The sequence below is a fragment of the Microcebus murinus genome, chromosome 20 (assembly GCF_040939455.1).
Source record: "Microcebus murinus isolate Inina chromosome 20, M.murinus_Inina_mat1.0, whole genome shotgun sequence".
NCBI classification, from domain to species: Eukaryota; Metazoa; Chordata; class Mammalia; order Primates; family Cheirogaleidae; genus Microcebus; species Microcebus murinus.
In genome coordinates, this window is record NC_134123.1 from 19,435,643 (window position 1) to 19,460,908 (window position 25,266).

At 39.3% G+C, this 25,266-nt stretch overlaps 1 protein-coding gene across 3 annotated transcripts in view; it reads right to left on the reverse strand.

Moving 5' to 3' along the window:
* Nucleotides 1-557: 557 nt before the first annotated feature.
* LRRC36 (leucine rich repeat containing 36) overlaps nt 558-25,266 on the reverse strand; it is a 42,366-nt gene continuing 17,657 nt past the window's right edge. For 2 of the 3 annotated variants that reach the window (XM_012742502.2, XM_075995716.1), the window contains exons 6-14: nt 21,397-21,524; nt 18,804-18,855; nt 14,535-14,975; nt 11,462-11,760; nt 7,807-7,972; nt 6,623-6,810; nt 5,693-5,816; nt 2,904-3,018; nt 558-1,932 (exon numbers count right to left, since the gene is read on the reverse strand). In XM_012742502.2, the coding sequence (XP_012597956.2) occupies nt 1,707-1,932; nt 2,904-3,018; nt 5,693-5,816; nt 6,623-6,810; nt 7,807-7,972; nt 11,462-11,760; nt 14,535-14,975; nt 18,804-18,855; nt 21,397-21,524 (1,739 nt within the window). In that variant the 3' untranslated portion in view covers nt 558-1,706. The remainder of the gene's footprint in view (nt 1,933-2,903; nt 3,019-5,692; nt 5,817-6,622; nt 6,811-7,806; nt 7,973-11,461; nt 11,761-14,534; nt 14,976-18,803; nt 18,856-21,396; nt 21,525-25,266) is intronic. The other variant, XM_012742504.2, reaches the window with a different exon arrangement.

The window sequence follows — 25,266 nt, forward strand, 5'->3', positions numbered from 1 at the left end:
TTTGAATTGCAAGCTCTACTTAAATGAACGTAAGGGAGGTGAAAGCCAACTCCTTCTGGCTTTCACTTACTAAAACATCCTCATAGTGAAATGAATTAAACTATGTTCTAAATTGGGCCAGGCTTCCAGCTATTAAACTGCAGGTGAGAGTACCACCCAATGTGCAGAAGGGAGTGATAACTCATCCATTCCTGTGACTGGCAGTGTGGCTTGTAGGAGCCCAGCCCACAGAGAGAACTGGTTGACAGGAAAGCGCCTTCTTATTCCTGAAATGCTATTATGGAGCCTGAGGGAAATCAAGGCTCACCCAAGGCCAGGAAGACCTTTAAAGACTAAATGGATCTAGCAGAATCTGGTACATAGCAGCCCCTGCCCAGCAATGCCACTGCTGCCCATTATCCCTGCTCCTCCCCCGACAGCTCAAAAGCTCAAAAGCTCAAAAGCTCAAAAGCTTTGGGTACACTTGCTAGCAAAGCCAGGCTGGGCAAGGAAGAGAGGTTAGGATCTGTGCAAGGGAGCCATTAAAAACCCTCTCTAGACCGGGTACAGTGGTGCCTACCAGTAGCCCCAGGTATCAGGAGGTTGAGGCTAGAAGATGCCTTGAGGCCAGGAGTTTGAATCCAGCCTGGGCAACACAGAGACCACTTCTATCGCACAGCTGGGGTGATTCCTCGTCTTGTTTTCTATTTGCTTTAGAGGTCTTTCTCTCTTCATGGTGAATCCAGTTAGCCCCACAAGATGACAACTGTGGCCCTTTCCTTGATATCACAAGCCCTACGTCTGCCCTCTGGACCAAGTAACACACAAGGAAAATCAGAAACATGGACAACTTCCCCAGGACTGGCCAGCAACCCTAGTGAGGTACCTGGCCTGGGGCAGGGCCAGCCACTTTCAGTGCCCATAGAAAATGGAGTGGAAGGTGGGCTCAGTCTGCGTCAGACTCTTTATTCCTCCTTAGGGGTGCCCTGAGCAGATTCTGGGGCTGGCATTATCATATGTTCATAGGGGAGGCAGGAAGGGCTAGGGTTGTAGAAAGATCCCTCTGGGGGCTCCAGACTTTTCCATCTTGTCCTGGAAGGCTCTGCATCCCCTCTATCTACTACCACTCTACTCATCAGGTCTTCATTGAAGCCTTCTCCAATTTCCTACAATGGCCATTACTGATTCCCCCCTCCCTCCGGAGCATCTTTAGGTTTTTGTTTAGACCTATTTGATACCAATTCCAAGCTTTGAGTTCCATTATATGAGTTTTTGCTTTTCTTCCTGACTAAATGTCTGCTACTCCAGGGCAGACATCCTTTTTACTACGGCAGAAGGAAACTCAAAAAAGTTTGATGAATCAATCAGTACAGATTCTCTAAAAATTTCTTCTAACACAAAAGATACCTGATGGTTGTTCTTTTTTAACCTTCTACCACACAGTTTCAAATGACATTGGGGAAAATGTACAGTGTTTTTTTCCTTTTCGACATTTTCAGCCAAAGGTTTCTATGTGATACAATGCCTAGGACTAAGTGCCAACTATTTCTGTAGGCAGAAGGAAAGAATAACTCACTAGGAGGAGATAAATACAGAAATAAAAAGAAGGACCAATACAATATAACCAGAATACATTTTTTTCTTAATCTTTGTGGATATCATACTGGTGGTGCTGGCATTGAGAGCCTCTGTAGATGAGAGGGAAGCTGCAGTGCAGGTGTGCCATGCTAGCTCCATAAGCTAGGCTCTGGGACAGCATCTGAGATGCTCTGGATTAGATACTGACCGGTGTCATGCGCCACTGGTGAGGAGGAAGACAATGTGTTTTTCCCAAAGGGCGAAGCGCTCCCCAAATGATGACTCTTCTCAGGAGGCAGGAGCGCTTTCCCAGAATAACCTTTTTGCTCTTTATTCAGTTGCTGCAGCAGATACTCATTAGTTACCACCAGGGATCTGAGGCCCAGAAGGAAAAGGCAGTCATGAAATCATAAAAGCAAAGGCGATACCATTCAGATCTGAAATGTTTGCTAAAGACAAATGTAACATGAAATAACATCTTTAAATAGGAAACATTGTCCAATTTATGAGTGGATTATTTTAAAGCAGACCTACATTTTCTTCATTACAGTTCTGTTTGATTATGTTCCAGACTGACTGAAGCAATAATATATTTCACATTTTACATAGTGGTGGTTCTATTTCATCCAAAGCACTTTCATGATAAGATAAGTTGAAGCCCTGGGTCATTGGCACCTGATCGGGCCTTCAGTTTCTATCTGAAAATCATAGCTTCTACTTCTATCCTGTGTCTGCAATGAACTAATGGTGCTAGTCATGGTTATATTCTTGAACTCTGGATTACCTTCTAATGTTAAAAGCCATCCATACATTGGCCAAAAAAAAAAAATGTATGCACAATGTTATTCACTAAAGCACTACATTTAATAGCAAGATACTGTTAACCTAAATGTCCAAAAATGTCATAGAGAATTAATAAACTGTCACAGCCACACAATGCTGTACTATGCAGCTACAAAAAGGGATGAGAACTAACTTTATATACTATGAACTGATTTTCAAAATAAAATGTTAAAGAAACGCTATGCTTCTTTTTACATAGTAAAAGGGAATACAAATACACACCCACACCCACCACAGAAGGCTAGTGGGAGGGAAAGAAAGGAGAGAGGAGACAGGAAAAGAAGCTGAATTTTTCTGAATTTATCTTATAGATTTGACTTTGGGACTATGTAAATGTTTTACATAGTGTCCTGGAAAGCAGTACTTTGATCCCTGAACTAACTGGCCATATACAGGTTTATACAGAGAAAGGAATGTATAGATATTAACTTTCCAAATAAAAGGAAGAAGATAAAGAAATAAATATCTGCTTCCAGAAGTCAGCTAGATAGACCCTCTCCTACCTCTGACTTTCATGGAGAAGGGTAACTGTCTCCTCAAGCTTTTTCAGCTGGGCAAGCTCCTGGTTCAGACAAGCCACTTGCATGGTCAGCTGTTGGTTTTTTCGTAGAAGATCATCTACAAAGGGTACATTAGCCGGAGTGAACAGGATTCCCAGCTGCCAGTCTTTGAGCAGAGCATAAGTATTTAGATGGACATCTTGAGAACTGAGGGCCCCATTGCACCCAGCTCCACACTCCATTTGTCATTCCCTCTCTCAGAGAAAGGAGATATAGTGGCAAGAATATGGGGTATGACAATAGATCAGAATTAAAATTAAATCACTTAATATTGCACATGTTAGTTCATTTTTCTTTCACTTGCGCTAATAACCCTGCCCCACAGCACTGTTATGAGGATTCAATGAGACATCTGTCCTCACTTAGATAGGCAGTCAGCAAATATTAGGTCTCTCTCTGTATTCTGTATTCTTCAGTTTAGTTTGCAAATGTATTTCTTTCACTCCTTATGTAATATGTAAAAACACCTAGAACTGAGTCAGGCACATAGTAATAACTCAAGGATTACTTGCAGAAACTGAATTTGTGGCCAAAAACTCATGCCTAGATCCCCAATATGCTACCACTGCCTGCAATAATAAAGTAAAAGCACAGGAACTCTGGTCCTGAGGAAGTCAGTCAGTCTTTCTTTCTTTTTCTTTTCTTTTAAGGAAGTTAGTCTTCTGGAATAATGCTTCTTAAACTTTAATATGCTTACAAATCATCTGAGGATCTTACTAAAAATAGATTCTGATTCAGTAGGTTTGAGGTGAGGCCCAATAGTTGTTTAACAAGCTCCCAGGTGATGCTACTATGGATCACATTTTGAGTAATAGGGTTCTAGAAGGTGGTAAAACAGGGCTGCAACACCTGTATTTTTCACCAGTAAGCCAAAATACTGTACTGGGCCTCATGGCTGATTAAAAGCAAGTATCTAGTGGACAAACACCTACTTTTATTTTCAGAGTAGGTAAGCGGACACCCATATCTTGATTATTCAGACAGGTGAGCATCAGCTAGTGCTGAGATTTAACAATGGACATCAATGCTTCCAAATCAAAAATTCCAGATCAAGTTCCTCATATAAATCCATATGCTCGTAATTTGCTTAGGGGTGCTGAGTTAGTTAGTCTGTTGAGGGCAAACTTTACCTAAACTACTGCCCTAAACCATGCTGATAATAAAGTTGCACAGATCAAGATTTAAATGGGATATTATTTTTCACTTATCACAATGGCAAAATTTTAAAAAAAATACTCAATGTTGACAAGGGTGGAGTGAAAAGGGCATTCAAGTGCACTGCTGATGTGAGTGTAAATTGAAGCAACTCTCTTGGGAGTGATTTATGTAACAAAACCTTTAAAAATGTCCACATCCTTTGACTTACTAATTCTACTTCTATGAATGTCTCCTAGGAAAACAGTCTGAAATGTACACAAAAATTTATTATATAGACATTAATAGCAGCATTAGTTATGACAGAATCAATATTAGGACTCTCAGCTCCATCAGAAGGTAAGAAAGATAATCTCAGAGAAGGATTTTCATTCTAGGGCCTTTTCTTCCACTTCAAGTCTTTCTTTTGAATGTTTGGAAATTCTTTAAAATTACTTATATTCTATGTATTTTATTATATTTATATAACCATTATTATAAATAATGGCAACTTTATTTAAAATTTTTTTTTTAAAAATCAGGACACTTTTAAATTTTGAGTTAAAAATATAGAGGTATGGTGGAAGAAAATATACCAAAAACATTAACGGAAGTTATTGCTAGGTCATGGAGCTATATTTTCCTTACATTTTTTAGTTTTTTATTTATTTTTATTTTTTATTTTTATTTATTTTTTTTTGAGACAGAGTCTCACTTTTGTTGCCTAGGCTAGAGTGAGTGCTGTGGCGTCAGCCTAGCTCACAGCAACCTCAAACTCCTGGGCTCAAGTGATCCTACTGCCTCAGCCTCCCAAGTAGCTGGGACTACAGGCATGCGCCACCATGCCCGGCTAATTTTTTTTATATATACTAGTTGGCCAATTAATTTCTTTCTATTTATAGTAGAGACAGGGTCTCGCTCTTGCTCAGGCTGGTTTCGAACTCCTGACCTTGAGCAATCTGCCCGCCTCAGCCTCCCAGAGTGCTAGGATTACAGGCGTGAGCCACCATGCCCGGCTAGTTTTTTATTTTTATTATGGTGCCCAGGCTAGAATGAGTGCCGTGGTGTCAGCCTAGCTCACAGCAACCACAAACTCCTGGGCTCAAGCAATCCTTCTGCCTCAGCCTCCCAAGTAACTGGGACTACAGGCATGCGCTAGCATTCCCGACTAATTTTTTCTATATATATATTAGTTGGCCAATTGATTTCTTTCCATTTATAGTAGAGATGGGGTCTTGCTCTTGCTCAGGCTGGTTTTGAACTCCTGACCTTGAGCAATCCGCCCGCCTTGGCCTCCCAGAGTGCTAGGATTACAGGCGTGAGCCACCGCGCCCAGCTGCCTTACATTTTTTTATACTTGTTTTACAAAACACTTTCTACTGCTGTAATCACAAAAGCAAGTGTCATTCTCAAAAATTATGGCAATAATAACATTTGTACATGCTTGATGCTGACAAAAAGCTTCATCTGGTAACTCAAGCCACCTGCATTACAGCTCTCTGAGGCAAGATGATTGTTTCCATTAACTGCTAGGAAAAGTAATGACCAAGATAAACAGTTGTCTTGGGATGCCCCACACATGGCTTTCTCGAACTTACCGTAAGCATGGGACTGGTGCCCACTCACAATGGAGGTGGCAGCACCTTCCTCCAACTGCTGGATTTTTTCTGACAAAATGAGGTTTTCCTCTAGCACTCTGACCAGTTTTTGCTTCAAGCTTTCCTTTAAATCAGAAAAAAAAAATACAAACATAAAGAATCTGAAATACTGAGGAGTGCTTTTAAAGGACTTTAAGAATCTTTTCCTCTACTTAGTGATAAACTGAATGGAAATCGTCTCTGTGACTGTCTCACTCACCAGAACTTTAGTTCATTGGTAAATACAGCTAAAGAGCAGTAAACAAATCTATCACATGGAGTCACAATCTTTCCTATGAGCTATCCACTACTCTTGCAGAACAGTGGTCATTTTGACAAGTGAACATTCTGAGTCATCTATCTAAAGTTTCTAGAACTATATTTGGTGTCTGAAAATCCTCAAATTAAGAAAAGGGGAAAAAGCCTGGGGATATGAGTTCCTTCATCCTCTCTCAGAGCCAGCAGCCTGATGCTCTAGAATGGCCCTGACCCCTGGCTCAGGACTCTCAGCTCCATCAGAAGGGAGGAAAGAGAATCCCAGAGACATTTGCCTTCCCTCACTGGGATCAAACCAGGACTTTCACAAAAGTGATCCCAAGCATTTTCATTTCAGGGTTTTTTGGATTTTTCATTTGTTTGTTTCTTCCCATTTCAAATTTTTCTTTAGAATTTCTGGACCTGGGTTAGGATGAAGAAGTCATCCCTGCAGAACCTCCAAGTTGTCCCTGTCCTGGCAAGTTTTGTGTTCCTACTTTGCCCAGACTGACTTTTCCATATTTTGGTTAGCTGTTTGTAGTGATGCTGATCTTTAGGGCACGGAGCTTTTCTAGTCCTGCTACTCTGTCCTTTTCTAGGAAAGGAGGAGAGGAAAGGCAGATGAGAGAGGCATACCATGTCATTAGGGACCAACTGCCCAGCCTCCTTCAGTTCAAGCTCCCTTCTGCGGAAGGTTTTCATCATATCTTCAGGATGTGAGCGACCCCACTGCTGAGAAGGAGCTGGGACTACCAAAGACAGAAGCAAATCTCGGGCAGGACCTGCCAAAAATTCAAGTTGGGCACACGGGCCAATCTTAAAAGCTAAAGCACAGAATTCCTAGTCAATAACTATCAGCTCTGTAGAACAAATAGGGTGATCTAATATCTCCTTTTTATAAGAATTTATAAGAGATGTTTATGAAGGTCAAGAAATTATATCCTACATCCTCTGTGGAGAAACAGCAGCCCCAAGCAGGGTTAGGGAACCTTCAGCCTTCTGATTTCAAGATTGTTTTTTTTTAAACACCAAAGAAGGCAAGAAAAGTTTCATCTTTCTCTGCTGCACTGCTTTTAATAAAAGGATTTGTTCTGTAAAATTTGGATTCAGTCCAAAGGCTGCACCTAAAGACCTAGAAGGCCACAAGTTGCCTTAAGGCTGCAGGTTCCCCACCTGGATCAGCTGGGGAAGGAAAATAACTGGGCTAGGATTTCTTCTATATATGTCCCTTCAGAAATTAAAAAAAAAAAAAATTCCAAGTCCAAACAACTTTCAATTTTCTAGGTTTTACTTAAACTTTTATCGCCACCTTGAATTCTCCTTCCATTTAATAACAAACACTTTGGAACCAACATTTGCAAAACCCTAAATAAAGAGTCCAGATCGTTTCTTCATTCAAGTTTTTCAAATCATAACATTTCAACAGCATCTCAAAGCTCTGATGATCAACCCAATTTCTGTGGATTCATTACTGGTACTTTTTCAAAAACCTTAAAATCTTTTTGCAATTATTAACATGACTGTTCTCTATTTTACATATCTGGCCACTCTATATATTACCAAAAACTACAAAAAAAAAAAAAAATCACAGGAGGAGCAAAACAATTGGTACTAAACAGTTGGAAAGAGTGCTGATTTTTTAAAAATAAAGAAGGATATGGGGAGGAAAGCAGATTTATTAACTATGGCATTTCTGAGATGTTTTGGTAAGTGATCATGAGAACAATTTTCCTTGCAAGGGGACTAAGTAGCTTTTAGCAGAACACAGAGCAGAAGCAAGGTCCAGCCCTTCTCCAGGAACTGAGAATGCATTCACTTACCAAGGAAGTTCTTGTTGAGGAGAAGAGAGCCAGAGCCACTCCAGTGCTTATCCACAAGCTCCAGGAGCTGTCTGAGGACAGTGGCCACATGGGGGGTTCTGGCAGAGATCGGTGGACTGTGGTTTCCTGGCAAACCATGCAAACTGCCCAGGTCACTAGAGAGAGGCTCAAGAAAAAAACAAAAAACCCCAACCATTTGTCATTCTTACACAATAGGGGAAGTAAGAATCCATTTAAAGTGTTAACATTTCAAAAAAGTGAAAAGGAAAGATGACTTCATCTTTCATTTTGGATTTGAATTGCATATTATTTATGTCCAAGGTAAATACAATAAGATATTTAAGGATAATTTCAAAGGTAACAGTAACTTCTACCATAATTTTCTGTAGGAATTTTCAGAAGAAAATTGTTGTTTGATACCTACATCTATGGTTCAATATATTATGTTATATGGAAAGATTAAATTGCATAACATTAAAATATATCATAAAATAAAATGGGGGAGTTATTTAACAAAAAATTATAACCACAGTAAGCTTATATTTAATATATTAATATATAATAAACATAAATATCCAATATAACTTCTTTGATTTTTTTTTAGAGACAAGCTCTTGCTATGTTGCCCAGGCTGACCTCAAACTCCTGTGCTCAAGCAATAGTCCTGTCTCATCCTCCCAACTAGCTGGGATTACAGGTATATGCTACTGCACCCAGCTATAACTTTTTAAATATTATACCTTAAATTTTATTGTTGGACCCCATATTGAGATACTTTTCATTCAGTAAGAATCATGTATAGATAGATGTATAGATACATCTGTACAGTAAAATTCACAATTGTTTTTATTCATTCAGACATGATACATATATAATTTATATAATTGTGAATTTTATGTACAAATCTATCTACCAATCTTGTCTGCAGGGTCTCATGGACTTCAAGAAAGCTGATATATATTAAAAACAGCCAAATTATTTTTCAATATTTGGTTCTATTGATGTAAAAAATATCAAGATAAGGCTGGGTGAGGTGGCTCATGCCTGTAATCCTAGCACTTTGGGAGGCTGAGGCAGGAGGATCACTTGAAGTCAGGAGTTTGAGACCAGCCTGAGAAAAAGTGAGACCCCATCTCTATTAAAAATTTAAAAATTAGCTGGGCATTGTGGCATGTGCCTGTAGTTCCAGCTACTCGGAAGGATAAGGCAGAAGGATCGCTTGCACCCAGAGATTTGAGGTTGCTGGTAGCTAGGCTGACACCACAGCACTTTACTCAGGGCAACAGAGTGAGACTCTGTCTCAAAAAAAAAAAAAATCAAGATGATTAATTAGCTAATGTTATCAGATCGGACAACTGTGAGGCAGAACAACAAAGACAGTGATATTTATGACTTGAGTCACACATGGCCTATAATTAATAGGGAAAGGCATTACAAATGGGATAAACATTTATTCACCAGATCTGTACTGAGCACTGATCATGTGTCCTGAGAGTACTGCATAAGGACTGTGGAGATATAAAGAGGTAAAGATGAGGTCCTTTAAGAAGTTATTAATAACAATCTGACCAGGCCGGGCGCAGTGGCTCATGCCTGTAATCCTAGCACTCTGGGAGGCTGAGGCGAGTGGATTGCTTGAGGTCAGGAGTTCAAAACCAGCCTGAGCAAGAGCGAGACCCTGTCTCTACTATAAATAGAAAGAAATTAATTGGCCAACTAATATATATAAAAAAAATTAACCGGGCGTGGTGGCGCATGCCTGTAGTCCCAGCTACTCGGGAGGCTGAGGCAGCAGGATTGCCTGAGCCTAGGAGTCTGAGGTTGCTGTGAGCTAGGCTGACGCCATGGCACTCACTCTAGCCTGGGCAACATAGCAAGACTCTGTCTCAAAAAAAAAAAAATTAAAAAAAATAAAAGTTATAAAAAAGAATCCCATGATACACAAAGTTAAACTATACAGGAATTTATGATTATAAAATTTATTTTGACCAATTGACTTTAGAAGCATAAACAAATTATAAAAATTAACAAGGTTGGGCACAGCTGAGGAGGGAGGATCGCTTGAACTCAAGAGATTGAGACCAGCCTGGGCAAGAGCAAGACCCCATATCTACAATAAAGAAAAATTAGCCATGTTTGGTGGCACACGCTTATAGTCCCAGCTACTTGGGAGGCTGAGGCAAGAGGATTGCTTGAGCCCAGAGTTTAGGGTTGCAGTGAGCTATGATGATGCCACTGCATTCTAGCCCAGGTGACAGAGTGAGACCCTGTCTCAAAACAAAAACAAAAACAAAAGACAAACAAACAGACAAAAATAGGTATAGGGGCTGAGAATGAAAAACGAAACCAAAAAGTTAAACAAAATATTATAAGACTGCCCCCTTTGGTGCACAAAAATTATAACTACTTCCAAAATTCTGAAACTGAATAGAAAGTATTTAAAAAATTAAAAAAAAAATCCATACAAACCTGTAAACCCATTCTAACATGCAAAAAGATTTCCAACAACTGAAAAATAATTTGAATAGGAATAGTTGTTTTGACCAAATTCCCTGCTTCCTTACATAGCAGAGTAACTGACAAATGGTTCTTAAGACAAAGGATCTTGGGTCCAAGGGAAGAAAGGGCCCTGACAGCTGTGGTTCCTCTAACTAAAGAGAAAAATGTTTAATGATGGAAGTAGGACCTGGAGGAAAATTAACATTCAAACAGACAAGAGAGGAGAGTAGATAGCTGGGCATAGTACTGCATGCCTGTAGTCCTAGCTAGTAGGGGGGCCGAGACAGGAGGATCACTTGGGCTCAGAAATATGAGGCTGCAGTGAGCTATGATCGTGCCACTGCACTCTAGCCTTGGCCACAGAGCAAGACCATGTCTTAAAAAAACAAACAAATAACCCACCCAAGAGATGAGAGTGGAAGGCATTCTCCATGAGGAATGTATGCAAAGGCAGGGTCAAAACTTGTAACTAAGAACTGATAATAATGAATTTTATTGTATAACACTATCATACCATGATATTACAAAATTAATTATGTGTATATTGTATATGTGGGAATGGTCCTTGATTTTTTGTTCATCCGGTGAACTACTTTCAGCTAAAAATCACCTGGATAATCTAATTCATCTTCTGCTTGCTGCTACTTTGGAAAAACTTTAGAATCATTTGAATTTCTAGAAGGAAAAGGAAAAGCAATGCTTTTATAAGAACTATTTTAACCTAGTTAGCTATTTGTGGCTGAAGCAAATGTGTAGACATGATGATATTATAAACAGCAATGCTACTATAAACATCGATGCTACAGAGATGAATCTTTAGCAAACTCTGAGGCCCCTGGACCTCCTGCATTCCTTCCTGTTGGTAAACTTTTGTCTGCCACTTCTTATCAAAGTACTTCCTCACTATGTTTCCGCCCTGGAAGTTCTCAGGGACAGTTCTGTCTGTGACAGAAATGAGAAAATGGTGGCAGTGGGGAATGACTTTCCCAAGGGCAGAAGAATCACAGGCTTTAGCCTGGCAGTATTAGTCATTGGCCTCTGAAAATACCTTTGAACTTATAACACTGTTGGTCAGAACCACCCCCAACACCCCTCACCAGAAGTGGTCTTGAACCTGATATGTTTCTTGCACAAACACAAACAAGCCAACACTTGCCTCACTGCCTGTAGCATCTCTGGAACCATGCTTTGGATTTAGGTTGGCAAAGATATTGTCCTTCCGTTTGAATCCTCTCTTTGATGGACTTAATGACCTCTTGGTCAAAATCTCTCTGTCTTCCGAAGTCCCAGGAGGCAACAACAGTGTCCGAAGAGGAGTTGTCCTGTTTCCCAGGACAGAGTTGTTTGGGAAAGAACCACGTGCTTGTGTTAAATCACCAAGGTTGGTAGATAATTGTTGCTCTACATTGGCCAGCAGACCAGGGTCACTGTTGAAATGGGTTGTGGCATACAGATCTGTGGAGGAAACAGGCTGAGAGATGAACCCGCCCCTTCAACTCCCCAATGTCTCATTTCCATCCACACCTAGCCTGGAATCCAAGGGTCATAATAACCACTCCCTAGCATATACCCTCAACTCCCTGGACCCTTTCTCTCTGACAAAACCCCAACTCTGGTTAAATACAACTGTCTACATGTGCCAAGCCTATAGCAGAGCAGTGGAACATGGCTGGAGAACAACATGCATCTCTTCTGAACTTTCACACATTAAACTCATGACCACTATCGTCACTAGGCCCTTAGTACTGCGCAGCCCTCCTAATATATTACTCTGGTCAATCTATACTTCTATCTTCTTTTTTTTTTTTTGAGACAGAGTCTCACTTTGTTGCCCAGGCTAGAGTGAGTGCCGTGGCATTAGCCTGGCTCACAGCAACCTCAATCTCCGGGGCTCAGCGATCCTACTGCCTCAGCCTCCCGAGTAGCTGGGACTACAGGCATGCGCCACCATGCCCAGCTAATTTTTTGTATATATATTTTTAGTTGGTCAATTAATTTATTTCTATTTTTGGTAGAGACGGGATCTCGCTCAGGCTGGTTTCGAACTCCTGACCTTGAGCAATCCACCCGCCTCGGCCTCCCAAAGTGCTAGGATTACAGGCGTGAGCCACCACGCCCGGCATATACTTCTATCTTCTGAGGTGACTATTTCACATCTCTTTTCTCTTCAAACTTCCAACACCTTCTCCCCCCTCCTTACTCTCAGGTGCTGACCTCTTTTATTTTACTGAGAAAACAGGTAATGATCCTATACTGGATCATTTTCATCAGGATCTTCTTGACTCCCCCCCCCCCCCCCCCCGCCCCCAGCTACAGTTCCATTTCTCTGCTTCCCTTTACTGCAAAACTCCTTGAAGGGGTTGAATATATTTGGTAACTCTATTGCCTCACTTACAATTTTTTCTTGAACTCACCTCAATGAGGCTTTTATTCTTATGCATCCCCTGAAGCTGTTCACTAATACCTTCTGCTTTGCCAGATACCATAATTGCTTCTCAGTCCTAGCTCACTCTCTGTCTATAAGGGGCATTTGATGCAGTATTGATCAGTCCCTCCTTCCGAAACACATTCTTCACTTGGCTTCCAGGATACCACTTCCTCTTGGCTTTTTTCCCTCCTACCTTACCGGCTGCTTTTATCTCATTCTCCATTCTGGTCTCTCTTCATCCACTCGATTTATAATTGTTGTAGGGCTCAGGATCAGTCCTCAGATCTCTTTTCTATCTATTTTTACTCCTTAGGGGAGAGCTCATCCTTCATGCCATCCATACACTTATCATCCCCAAATTTATATTTCCAGCCACATCTCCTTCCCTGAACTCTAGGCTAATATGTCCAATTATCAAATTGGCATCTCCAGGTAGTATTAATAGACACCTCAAACTTAGTATATCTAAAACCCAAACTCTTCATGTTTATCTTAAATCTTGTTCCTCCCACTCTTTTCTATCTTTTTTTTTTTTGTAGCAATTTCAAGTAGATGTATCTTTTCTATCTTAATAAACAAAAGCTCCATTCTTCCACTTACTCAGACTCAAAACCATGGAGTCATCATTGACCCTCTTCCTCCCACACCTCATTCTCAATCCATCAGTAAATCACAGGGTGTTATCTTCAGAATGTAGTCAGACTCTATTTCTCACCACTTCCATTGCTGTCTATCTAACCCAAGCCATCATCATCTTTTATTTGCTCCAAAGGTTTTTTTTTTTTTTTTAACTTTCATCTTTGTTCCTCACAGTCTATTCTCAACCCAGCATCCAGAGTAATTCTTAAGGGAGCCCACGTCACTCCCCTGCTACAAATCCTCCAAGGACTTCTGATCTCACTCAGAGTAAAAGCTTTCTCTCTGACTTCATCTATACACTTCACTATCTCTGCTGCAGCCACACCGGCCTCCTCATTGTTCCTTAAACATGCCAAGCACATTCCAGCCTCAGGAACTTGGCACTTACTATTCCCATTGTCTAGAAAAATCCACATGCTTTACATTCTCACTTCATTCAAATCTCTACTTATTTCTCTTTATTGAATGAGAAAAAAAGAAACAAATAAATAAAAACAAATCTCTACTTTTATGATGCCTCATCAGAGATGTTTTCCCTGACCATTCTAGCTACAATACTACCTCCTCCTTCTTACTTTTTATACCCTAATATTATTTTTCTTCACAGTGCTTATCATAACCTGACATATATTTATATGATAATATGTTTGTCACCTATCCTACTCTAATTAGAATGTAAACTCCATGAAATTAGGGACTTTTTTATTATGGTAAAGTATTCATGGAACTTTATTTTGTCTGCTACTTTTTCTGCAGAGCTAGGGCAGTGTCTGGCACATTATGCGTGCTCAGTGAGTTTTCTTGAATAAATAAATGAGTGGTCTCCATCACTTACCCTAAAACTAACTTCTGAAAGTAGTTCAGAATAAAAGCGACTGTGGCCAAAGAAGACTAGATATTGCTAGAAACATGTTCTGGGATGCTACTTAATTAAAATAGCAAGTAGTTGTGAAGCTCACATTCTACACATTTTCTCTAATGTATCTATCATGTGAAACTCATACCCTGCAGATTTCTGGAGGCTTCAAGGATCACTGGTGACTCTGAAATATGATTTAAGATATGCTAATGCAATTTAAGAAATGTTAATTCCAAATTTGCAGTTATATCTTCTATCTTCATGCCTATGGAACAGAGCCATAAACTGACAGGAAGCTGTTACCTGCACTAAGTTTCAAAAGCCTTTCAGTGCTTGAGTCAGTGTTTGATTGAGAAGTCAGTAAGTCTCCACAGGAATGAGATACAGTGGCCTTTATGTCATTTGAAGGCTTTATACCATATTCTCGATAGTTCTTGCTTCTCTGAGGCCTTTTACCAAGACTTCTGTGCATAGATAGAGTTTGAGAATAACGACTATCATAATTTTCCAGACCAACATCTGAAGGTAATGGATAGGGATGGATCTGGCCAGCATCACCCACGTCCAGGCGTTTACTCAGGGAGGCATCATGGGTAAGCTGGTATGTATCAGGCTTTGGTATCAAGTCTTTTTCTGAAGAAGAACCTGAAGACGTATTGTCAAAAAAAGGTATTCGGTATCCTTCTCTAGTCATCTTCTCTGGGGATCGGACTGTGGGCTGACGAGGCGAGTAGTGTCTGAATTCTAATCATCAACAAAGAAAAAGAAACAAAACATCATGAGAATTCTTTTGGCCTGGTTGGGAATACCTCAGTTCACTGAATATACTCTCTGTCTATAAAAAAAGGTTCTCAGGAAGAGGTGGTTTATAATTTTTTGAGACAGGGTCTCACTCTGTTGCCCAGGCTAGAGTTGCTGTGGCATCATCATAGCTCACTGCAACCTCAAACTCCTGGGCTCAAGCGATCCTTCTGCCTCAGCCTCCTGAGTAGCTAGGCCTACAGGTGTGCACCATTATGCCCAGCTAATTTTCTTATTTTTAGTAGAGATGGGGTCTTGCTCTTGCTCAGGCTGGTCTTGAACTCCTGGCCTCAAGCAATCCTCTCCCACCTCAGCCTCCTAAAGTGCTAGGATTACAGGTGTACACCCAGCTACTTTATACTTTTGATAAATGGTAGCATAAAGTGATAAAAAGACTTCCACATGGAACAACACCTCCACTACCAATAAAACATGTGGGACATTTGTGTAAACAGTAAAGAATCTGTAACATTCTGGATTCAAATTTGTTATCGATAGAACCCCCTAGGAATTTTCTCCTAAAATTGTAGTGTCAGAGTTTTCTAGACTCTAAATTCATGTAAAAAATTTGGTGTACCCCCCCACATGGCAATAGTTGTGATTTTACAATCGATTTTATAGACAGTAGTTGGTCAATGATTTCATAGACTCTTTGCAATAAAGCTAAGCCTACTCCTATCCCCCAAACTCCACTCAGAGGCTTTAGATTTACTCATTGGGAACCACTATCTTAAGCCAATTAAATGGTAGGAAATGTAAAACCTATGAAAATCCAAGGCCTAGGTACTATCCCAGCTGTAAAGCATTTCTCTGAAATAACTCTGTCATCTCTAAAAAGCCTCATAGTGGAGTAAGCAGAGCAGACAAAAAGAGAAGGGTCTGCGCTCTTTGGTGCTTTCAGAGCTACATATGGTTGAAGGGCTTACTTTGGAAACAAAAAATACTCTATCTGAGTTAGTCACACTAATTTAAAAATAGGCCGGGCTTGGTGGTTTATGCCTGTAATCCCAGCCCTTTGGGAGGCTGAGGTGGGCGGATTGACTGAGATTAGCCTGAGCAATGTAGCAAAACCAGACCCTGTCTCTACCAAAAAAAAGCAACCAAGTACCTTCTAACTCTATAGGACCTATAAGAATATCAATGTTTTACCTAGTATCAACATATACACTAGGAAAATGCTATAGAATAATATCTTTAGGTAATGAAAAGAATCTAAGAACAAGGGACTTCAGTTTCAAGTAATGACAAATTAGGTAATTCACAGTAATCACCTGTTGAAGGCATTTAAAAGGTGGGATGATATATATTTTTAAAAGCATCAAAGAGCTAACATGATAGTGAGGAATTTCTAAGCCAAAATCTAGTGAACAGCAGGAACCCATTTAAGTAAGTCTAGCACTTGAAGCTACTTTTAGTCTAGGCTTGTTAGGGCAAAAAGTGACAGAAGTCCAAGTCCAGGGTACACCCAAGGTGAGAAGTGTGACAAAACTCTCCCTCCCCACCCACATACACCCATTAAGATGTAACCTGAATAGGATACAACCTTCAGAGTAAAGGTAAACTGGAAATAAGCCAGCCTTTGTATTGACTGGTAATCCAGGTTTGCATCATCTGGGTGGTCCAGGAAACCTCAAACCTTGAGCTGGGACTAAGATGATCCTAGACTGATAGTGTGTCCCACGCACCTGGTAGAAGCAAATGAAAATCCGTTCTAGAAAAGATATATTCATGCAAGACTTTCAATCATTCCTACAAATAATTTTTCAAATATAATAGCCAGCAAACAGCCAAAGCCAACCATTCAAATAAAACGGAAACAAGACAATGTGAGTGATAACTAACAGAAAAAACAAATACAGACCCAGGAAAACATAAGATATTGGAATTAACAGATTCAGCCTATAAAACAACTACGTTTTCTATAGTTAAAGAAGCAGAAAACAAGCTGAAAATTTACTCCTTATAAAAAATGACCCAGTGGATTTGAAAAAGAACCAAATTAAACTTACAAAACTAAGAAAGAAAACAACTGCAATTAAATTTATGCTTGAACCTAGGAGTTCGAGACTAGCCTGGACAACACAGTGAGACCCTGTCTTTACAAAAAAAAATTTTTAAATTAGCCAGATTTGGTAGTGCACAGCTATAGTCCTAACTACTCAGGAGGCTGAAGTGGGGGGATTATTTGAGCCCAGGGGTTCAAATTTGCAGTGAGTTACGACCATACCACTGCACTTCAGCCTGGGCAACAAAGCAAGACCCTGTTTGTGAAAAAAAAAAAAAAAAAAAAAAAAAGAATTCAGCAGACAAACCTACCAGCAGATTAGACACAGCTGAAAAGAATGTTAGTGAACTGAAAGGTGTGTCAGAAGAAATTATCAAGAATATAGACCTGACAAAAAAAGGTGAACAATATAAGACAGTAAGAGACAAAGAGGACAAATTGAAACTCTTTGATATGTATTTATTTAATTAAAAGTTCCAGAAAGACAAGAGAGAAAAATGAGACTGCAGAAAATCAAAGGCAATGGAGGCCAGGCACGGTGGCTCATGCCTGTAATCCTAGCACTCTGGGTGGCCGAGGCGGGTGGATAGCTCAAGGTCAGGAGTTCGAAACCAGCCTGAGCAAGAGCAAGGCCCTGTCTCTACTATAAATAGAAAGAAATTAATTGGCCAACTAATATACATACATATATATATATATATATGTATATATATATAAAATTAGCCGGGCATGGTGGCACACGCCTGTTGTCCCAGCTACTCAGGAGGCTGAGGCAGTAGGGTTGCTTGAGCCCAGGAGTTTGAGGTTGCTGTGAGCTAGGCTGATGCCACGGCACTCACTCTAGCCTGGGCAACAAAGTGAGACTCTGTTTAAAAAAAAAGGCAATGGAAAATCTCAAAAGTTGCCAGAGAACAAAAGACATATCCTTGTGGGAGTGACAGACTTCCAGCTGGTTTATCAAAATCTACCATAAAAGACAGAATACAGTGATACCTTCAATATTCTGAAAAAATAACTGCCAACCTAGAAATCAATACCCAGCAAAAATATTCTTCAAGAATGATAGTGAAATGGAGGTATTTTTAGACAAAGAAAAGCTGAAAGAGGTCATCACCAATAGTATATACTACTATAAAGTAAAAGAAAATGAGCTCAGAAGGGAAGTCTGAGAAGAAAAAAAGAAATAGTAAACTGTGGCAAATAAATGGATAAATTTAAATGAACATCAACTGCATAAAAATATCTTGTGAGGTTTTTAAAAATATAGAGAATTTAAATGCATAATGATAATAATAAAATATAAGTCAGTAGGGATTAAATGGAGTAAAGCACTTGAAATTCTTTTAATTACTCAAGATAAGAGTTAAGGTATTGATTAATTTTAAAATTATGTAAGTTAAGGAGACCTATTGTCATTTTGGGAGTAATACTAAAAGTATAGAAATAGTGTATAACTTATGAACTAATAGAAAAAGTGGATGAATAAAACAATAAGAAATCCAAAACAAGGGAAGAAATGTAAGAAAAAGAAACAATATTCGGCCAATATAGCAAATCAAGAACAAAAGAAGTCAAAATATCACTGTTCAAGCAGAGAAGCCTCACAGGTCACTAAGCATGCAGGGCAGTTCTTCATGAAAGCAGAAAAGAGTTAGTTGACCAAATAAGGCTCTGGATTGAGACATCTTCATCATCTCTCAAATCCCATGACTTCCAGATTTCCCTGATTAGTGTGGGGAAAAATACTCCATGAGCAAAATACTTACCATCTTCCTGGTGATTGTCACTTGGCATCTCCCTTCTTGCCACTTCCTGCATCTAAAAAAGGTTTGAAAGTTTAGGTAGAGGCTCGGTGTGGTGACTCACGCCTGTAATCCTAGCACTCTGGGAGTCCGAGGCGGAAGGATCACTCAAGGTCAGGAGTTCGAAACCAGCCTGAGCAAGAGCAAGACCCCCGTCTCTACTAAAAATAGAAAGAAATTAATTTGCTACCTAAAAATATATAGAAAAAATTAGCCGGGCATGATGGCGCATGCCTGTAGTCCCAGCTACTCAGGAGGCTGAGGCAGGAAGATCACTTGAGCCCAGGAGTCTGAGGTTGCTGTGAGCTAGGCTGACACCATGGCACTCACTCTAGCCTGGGCAACAGAGTGAGACTCTGTCAAAAAAGGAAAGGAAAGGAAAAGGAAAAGGAAAAGGAAAAGGAAAAGGAAAAGGAAAAGGAAAAGGAAAAGGAAAAGGAAAAGGAAAGGAAAGTTAGGTAGAAAGAAGTCCATGGGCATTCAGATGTGAGCTTATAAGACCAGGTGTTCCAAATACTTTCCTACTAGTGAGGAAGACCATCCTTGAAAGTTAGGGAGACAGATCTTTAAGCAAACGTCCAGTGAAATACTGTATTTTCTCTGCTTTAGCTAGCTCAGCATAGAAGTTTTTCCAACTTTGTTTTTTCTGTTTAAAGGACTCTAGTACTTATTTTATCTTCTGGAAAATCTATCAATCACAATAGCTAAAGGGAGTTTTAATAGGCTGAAAATTAATCTGAAATGCAACTAGACAAGGATTGAGAAAAATGGAAAGCCATCTAGGGTTTGCTCTTTTAAAAATTATCTTAAAATATTCAGTATCTTTGTGGTAGTCATGGAAAGAAATCCCACTTCCGTATTTCTTAAACTAAAAAGATACAGCAAGCTATTCAACTTCCTTTTTTCTCTCACTTCAAGAAGTAATTTCAGGCCGGGCGCTGTGGCTCACGCCTGTAATCCTAGCTCTTGGGAGGCCGAGGCGGGCGGATTGCTCAAGGTCAGGAGTTCAAAACCAGCCTGAGCAAGAGCGAGACCCCGTCTCTACTATAAACAGAAAGAAATTAATTGGCCAACTGATATATATATATAAAAAATTAGCCGGGCATAGTGGCACATGCCTGTAGTCCCAGCTACTCGGGAGGCTGAGGCAGAAGGATCACTCGAGCCCAGGAGTTTGAGGTTGCTGTGAGCTAGGCTGACGCCACGGCACTCACTCTAGCCTGGACAACAAAGTGAGACTCTGTCTCAAAAAAAAAAAAAAAAAAAAAAAAAAAAAGAAGTAATTTCAGAGAAGTTTTTTTTGTTTGTTTATACCTAAAAAGTACTATTTAACTTTAACTGTAGATTGGAATATCCTTTATCTCCATTTCTTTTTTTTTTTTTTTTTTTTTTCTTTTTCATAGATATTTGGTACATCTGTAAATCTCCATTTCTTTAAATCAAAATTAAGATTTTAAAAAATAGTAATTGAAATCATTTCTTAGTCACCCAAGTAGAGTCTCCAAAGACAAAGAAACCAATTAAATGCTAATCTATCTTTTTAAAACATGAAGGTATTATATACTCAAACCAAACAAAAATCTTACTAACTTTTTACTAGTACAGTCTTGATTATCCATACTGTGGATTAATCATAGCCTTTGCTTTTTTTCTTTCTCCTTTTGGCTATTTTCCACAATTTCATTGCTCATAAATTTATTAAAGAAAAGGCAGACAGAGGGAGTCAGTATAAAGTAGTCAATTCACTATATAAAGTATTATCACTCGCAAAAATAAGTCTTATAGGTTGCATTATTATGGGTTGCATCCCTTGACCAATTTTTTCACTAAAAACTTATTTTTTATTCTTCCCTCATCCTGCATGATCTTTATCTTCCCATTGACCACAAATTCTATGCCAACTTTCTTCCTTAACTTTTCTTTTTTTCTTTTACCTTGCAGAGGAAGCTTTGGGAAAGCTGGACCTGAAATGTAAGACTTAGTACTTAAAAGGCAGAAGTAGAAAATGTAAGAGGCAAGGCCACAGGAGTTGGAGAAATTGGGTAGAGAAGAGAAATTTTATTGCTAAAACCAGCCAAAAACAGTTGCATTCCTGTTTGAGGATCAAAATACCTGACATAACATGTGCTGAAGTTGTATGTATAAATATATGACATTTGATAACAGGTTAGTGAGGGAGAGGAAAAGAGAAGATTAAAACTAATGGAGAAGGTACTTTTCATCCTGTCCTGCCCTTTCCTTTTAGAGCAGAGGTCCCAAACCTATGGTTAGTTGTATAATTATTTCATTATATATTACAATGTAATAAAAATAGAAATAAGGTGCATAATAAATGTAATGTGCTTGAATCATCCCGAAACCATCCCTCTCCTTCCCGATCTATGAAAAAATTGCCTTTCATGAAAACGTCCCTGGTGCCAAAAAGATTGGGGACAGCTGTTGTAGAGGGTCTAAACTGCCTTTATCAAGCAAATCCTCTTAGACCTTCATAAATAATTGAGAGTCCACTGAATTATTAGTATAAATCAACAGATCAGCAGAAGAGTGAATCCATTACCTGTGTCCCAGGTGGGAAAGTGTCTAATTTCTGATCTGGTGTACCATTGCCCTGGGTTGCAGAAGTACTTGTTAGGGAATCCTTTATTTCCCGGTTGGGGAGAGGAATAAAAAGTCCTTTGTTTGAGGCTGTGTTAAAAGAAAAGGCATACAATGAAGCACTGACCAGACTTCAAAGGCAGCAAGTCTAATGGAAAGATACTGCAAGGGAAGTCACAAGATTGAATGTTAGTTCTGGTGCCACAACTTAGAAACCCTGCAAATGTGGGCAAAACTCTTAACTGCTCTAAATCTCTCATTTCATTTGTAAAATGGTGATGATAAAACCTAAACTGCCTATCTCTAAGGGTTGAGGCCAGGTTAAAACAAGATAATGGACATGAAATGGCTTCATAAATTATGAAGTGTTCAGTAGAATGAGAGGAAGGCAAATATTTTGCACATTTCCTAAGTGAATAAATAATGAATTTTGATACCAATTCAACTATCTCCAGCTATAACAGGAGATACTGGGAATAGACTGGCATTACACATCTCCAGGGAACTAATCAGTAGTCAGCACTGATTCACCATTTCAAACCAGCTTTTTTCTGCCTCGATTTCCTCATTTGGAAAAAGAGAAAAACTAATCAGGACCTATTTCATAGAGAGGAATCATAAATCCTTAGGTCTCCCGGTATTTTTTGCCTTTGATTAGGCATAAGATTTGCCTATGATTTTTGCCAACTTTAAAAATAAAATGGAAAAACAAACAAAAATTGTATCCTAGACGTGGCCATCCTGGAAACTGTTATCAAGAAGAGCCAGTTAGGTCAGGCGTGGTGGCTCACACCTGTAATCCTAGCACTTTGGGAGGCCGAGGTGAGCAGATCATTTGATCTCAGGAGTTCGAGACCAGCCTGAGCAAGAGCGAGACCCCGTCTCTATTAAAAAATAGAAAGAAATTAGCTGGACAACTAAAAATATATATATATAACAAATTATCTGGGCATGATGGTACATGCCTGTAGTCCCAGCTACTCAGGAGGCTGAAGCAGGAGGATTGCTTGAGCCTAGGAGTTTGAGGTTGCTGTGAGCTAGGCTGACGCCACAGCACTCTAGCCTGGGCAACAGAGTGAGACTCTGTCTAAAAAAAAAGAAGAGCCAGTTAGAAATTCTATTGGATTGTCACACTTGTACAAAAATTTTCCCACATTTTTTATTAATACACTTATTAATTGTAGAATTCTGCAATTTGAGGTCTTCTGGAGGAACCTGGATGACAATAAGGGTTTTGCTTTTGTTTAGGGAGGCTTTTTTTCTAGCAGGATTGTGTAAGGATTAAGATACTGTCAAAAGCTTGGGCCTTTGTTAAACAATGTGCTCTTCTGCTCCTTTTCTTCTATTGGTCTGGCAAAGAAAACCACTATAAGCCAGGGCAACTGAGAATACAGAGTGAATAAAGCCAGCCTCTGGAGAACTGGCCCCTCAGTCTATTTGAGGCTCTAAGATACTTCCTATTTCTGAGTTGCCTTCTGGGACTGAAATGTCCTACTTAAACATAAGATATTCTTCCAACCATTGGACTAGACAGAACTACTTTTCTCAAAGTGACATGAGCTTTCAAACTTAATGATTCCTGTTGCAGTAGCATTACACAAGGTATAGGAGAAACAAGGTATAGCAGAAATTGCTGGCTGTAACCTAATTCTTTATAGAAACCATCACCTCTATCTATTCCAGAAAATTTCATCACCCCCAAATGAAATCCCATAGCTGTCACTCCCAATTCTCCCCTCTCTGCCATCCCCTGGCAACCAACAATATACTTTCTGTCTCTATGGAACTGCTTATTCTAGATATTTCATATCAGTGAAATCATATAATATATGGTCTTTTTGTCTGGCTTCTTTCACTTAGCATGATGTTCTTAAGATACACATTGTAGCATGTATCAGTACTTCATTTCTTTTTATGGCTGAATATGGACATACTGGGCCTTACCCAATAGATATGCACTTTGCTGAGTTGCTCTCACTTCTACTGTGGCAGAGATTGCTAGGTGCCCCTCCCTTATATTCATTATTCCACTAAGAACCTCCCCCTATAACAGCCCTAGGCTGCCAACATCTGGATTTCTATATGAGAAAGAAATTAACTTCTATCTTGTCTAAGTGAATATTTTGGGAGATCTAAGCTAAAAGCTGAGCTTTATCCAACCAAAACTCCATTGCAGCAAAACAAAGAGACAGCCAGGATAAACAAATTGAAATGACACATCTGCTAGACACATGAACAAGCCACTGAGGGTGATTGTGGTGAATTTTTCTTTGCTATTTTACAATAAGATATTCATTAAATCAGTACCTTTTAGGTATGATTATATTTCAAAAAGGCAAAAAGACCTGGCTAAAAGAGTAGACAGGGTCCCTTTCAACTTGCAGAATCTTTGTATCATACACATATACCTACAAGATAAATGTAAATTATCTTTATTAAGGCATTCATTGCTCTCCAGAATCTGACCTTCTACCCAACACAAACACTCCACCCAAACCACACCATCACTCGGCTTTCTTCGTGACCTGCCATGCTCATTACCACTTTCCTACAGCTGTTCACACCAACCCCACCAGCCAAAATGTGTTGCCTCCTCCTTTCAGGCCATCCCAGTGCTCTCCAGCCTGTAAGGTCTGGCAGTTTTATTTCCATATCTGCCACAAAACCTTAACCCACTTTCTCTAGCACACGCTGAGCATGTCACCAGCCACATCAATGTTTCTCAAGCTCAATGTTCTAATAAACTCTGAGAATAGGAATCTAGTTTGAGAAACTGCAATCTAAGGAACTAAACTCAGTATATTAAAAGACATCCTAAAAAGATTATACTGGAAGACAATTTGGCAGTTTCTTACAAAACTCAATATATTCTTATCATATGATCCAACAATCATGTTCTTTGGTAATCACCCAACTGAGTTGAAAACTTACACCGCCCACACAAAAACCCATACATGGATGTTTATAACAGCTCTAGTCATGATTACCAAAACTTGGAAGCAACCAAGATGTCCTGCAGTGGGTGTGTGAATGAATAAACTGTGATACATCCAGACTATAGAATATTATTTAGTACTAAGAATAAATGAGCTATTAAGCCATAAAAAACATGGAGGAACCTTAAGTGTATATTGCTAAGTGAAAGAAGCCAATCTGAAAAGGCAACAATACTGTATGATTCCAACTATGTGACATTTTGGAACAGTAAAAAGATCAGTGGTTGCCAGGTGTTAGGAAGGATGAAGGAATGAACAGGTGAACACAAAGAATTCTTAGGGCAATGAAAATATTTTGTGTGATACTAAAATGGTAGATATATGTCATTAAACATTATCAAACCCATAGAATGTACAACACCAAGAGTGAACCCTAATGTAAATTATGGACTTTGGGTGATAATGATGTGTCAATATATTTATAGGTTTATCAGATTGTAACAAATGTACCACTTTTGGTGCATGATGTCGATAGTGAGAGAGATTGTGTGTGTGTGTAGGCAAAGGGTCTATGGGAAGTCTCTATACTTTCTGCTCAATTTTTCCATGAATCTAAAAGTGTTCTAAAAAATAAAGTTTATTTTCTAAAAAAAAATCAGATTATCACTGCAAAAGAGCTATTTTGTCTTTATATTTTTTCAATGTTTTTTTTAACTGCCATCAAATAAAAACACAAAATTAAAGTGTCTCAGACTGCCTGTGGACCTCTGCGATGTATTCTGGATTAGGGGTCAACAACCCTGAATCTGAGGAATATTGATCTGTGTCATTCATTTGACATTTTCAAATACATTGCTTAGGCTGGGTGTGGTGGCTCATGCCTGTAACCCTAGCAC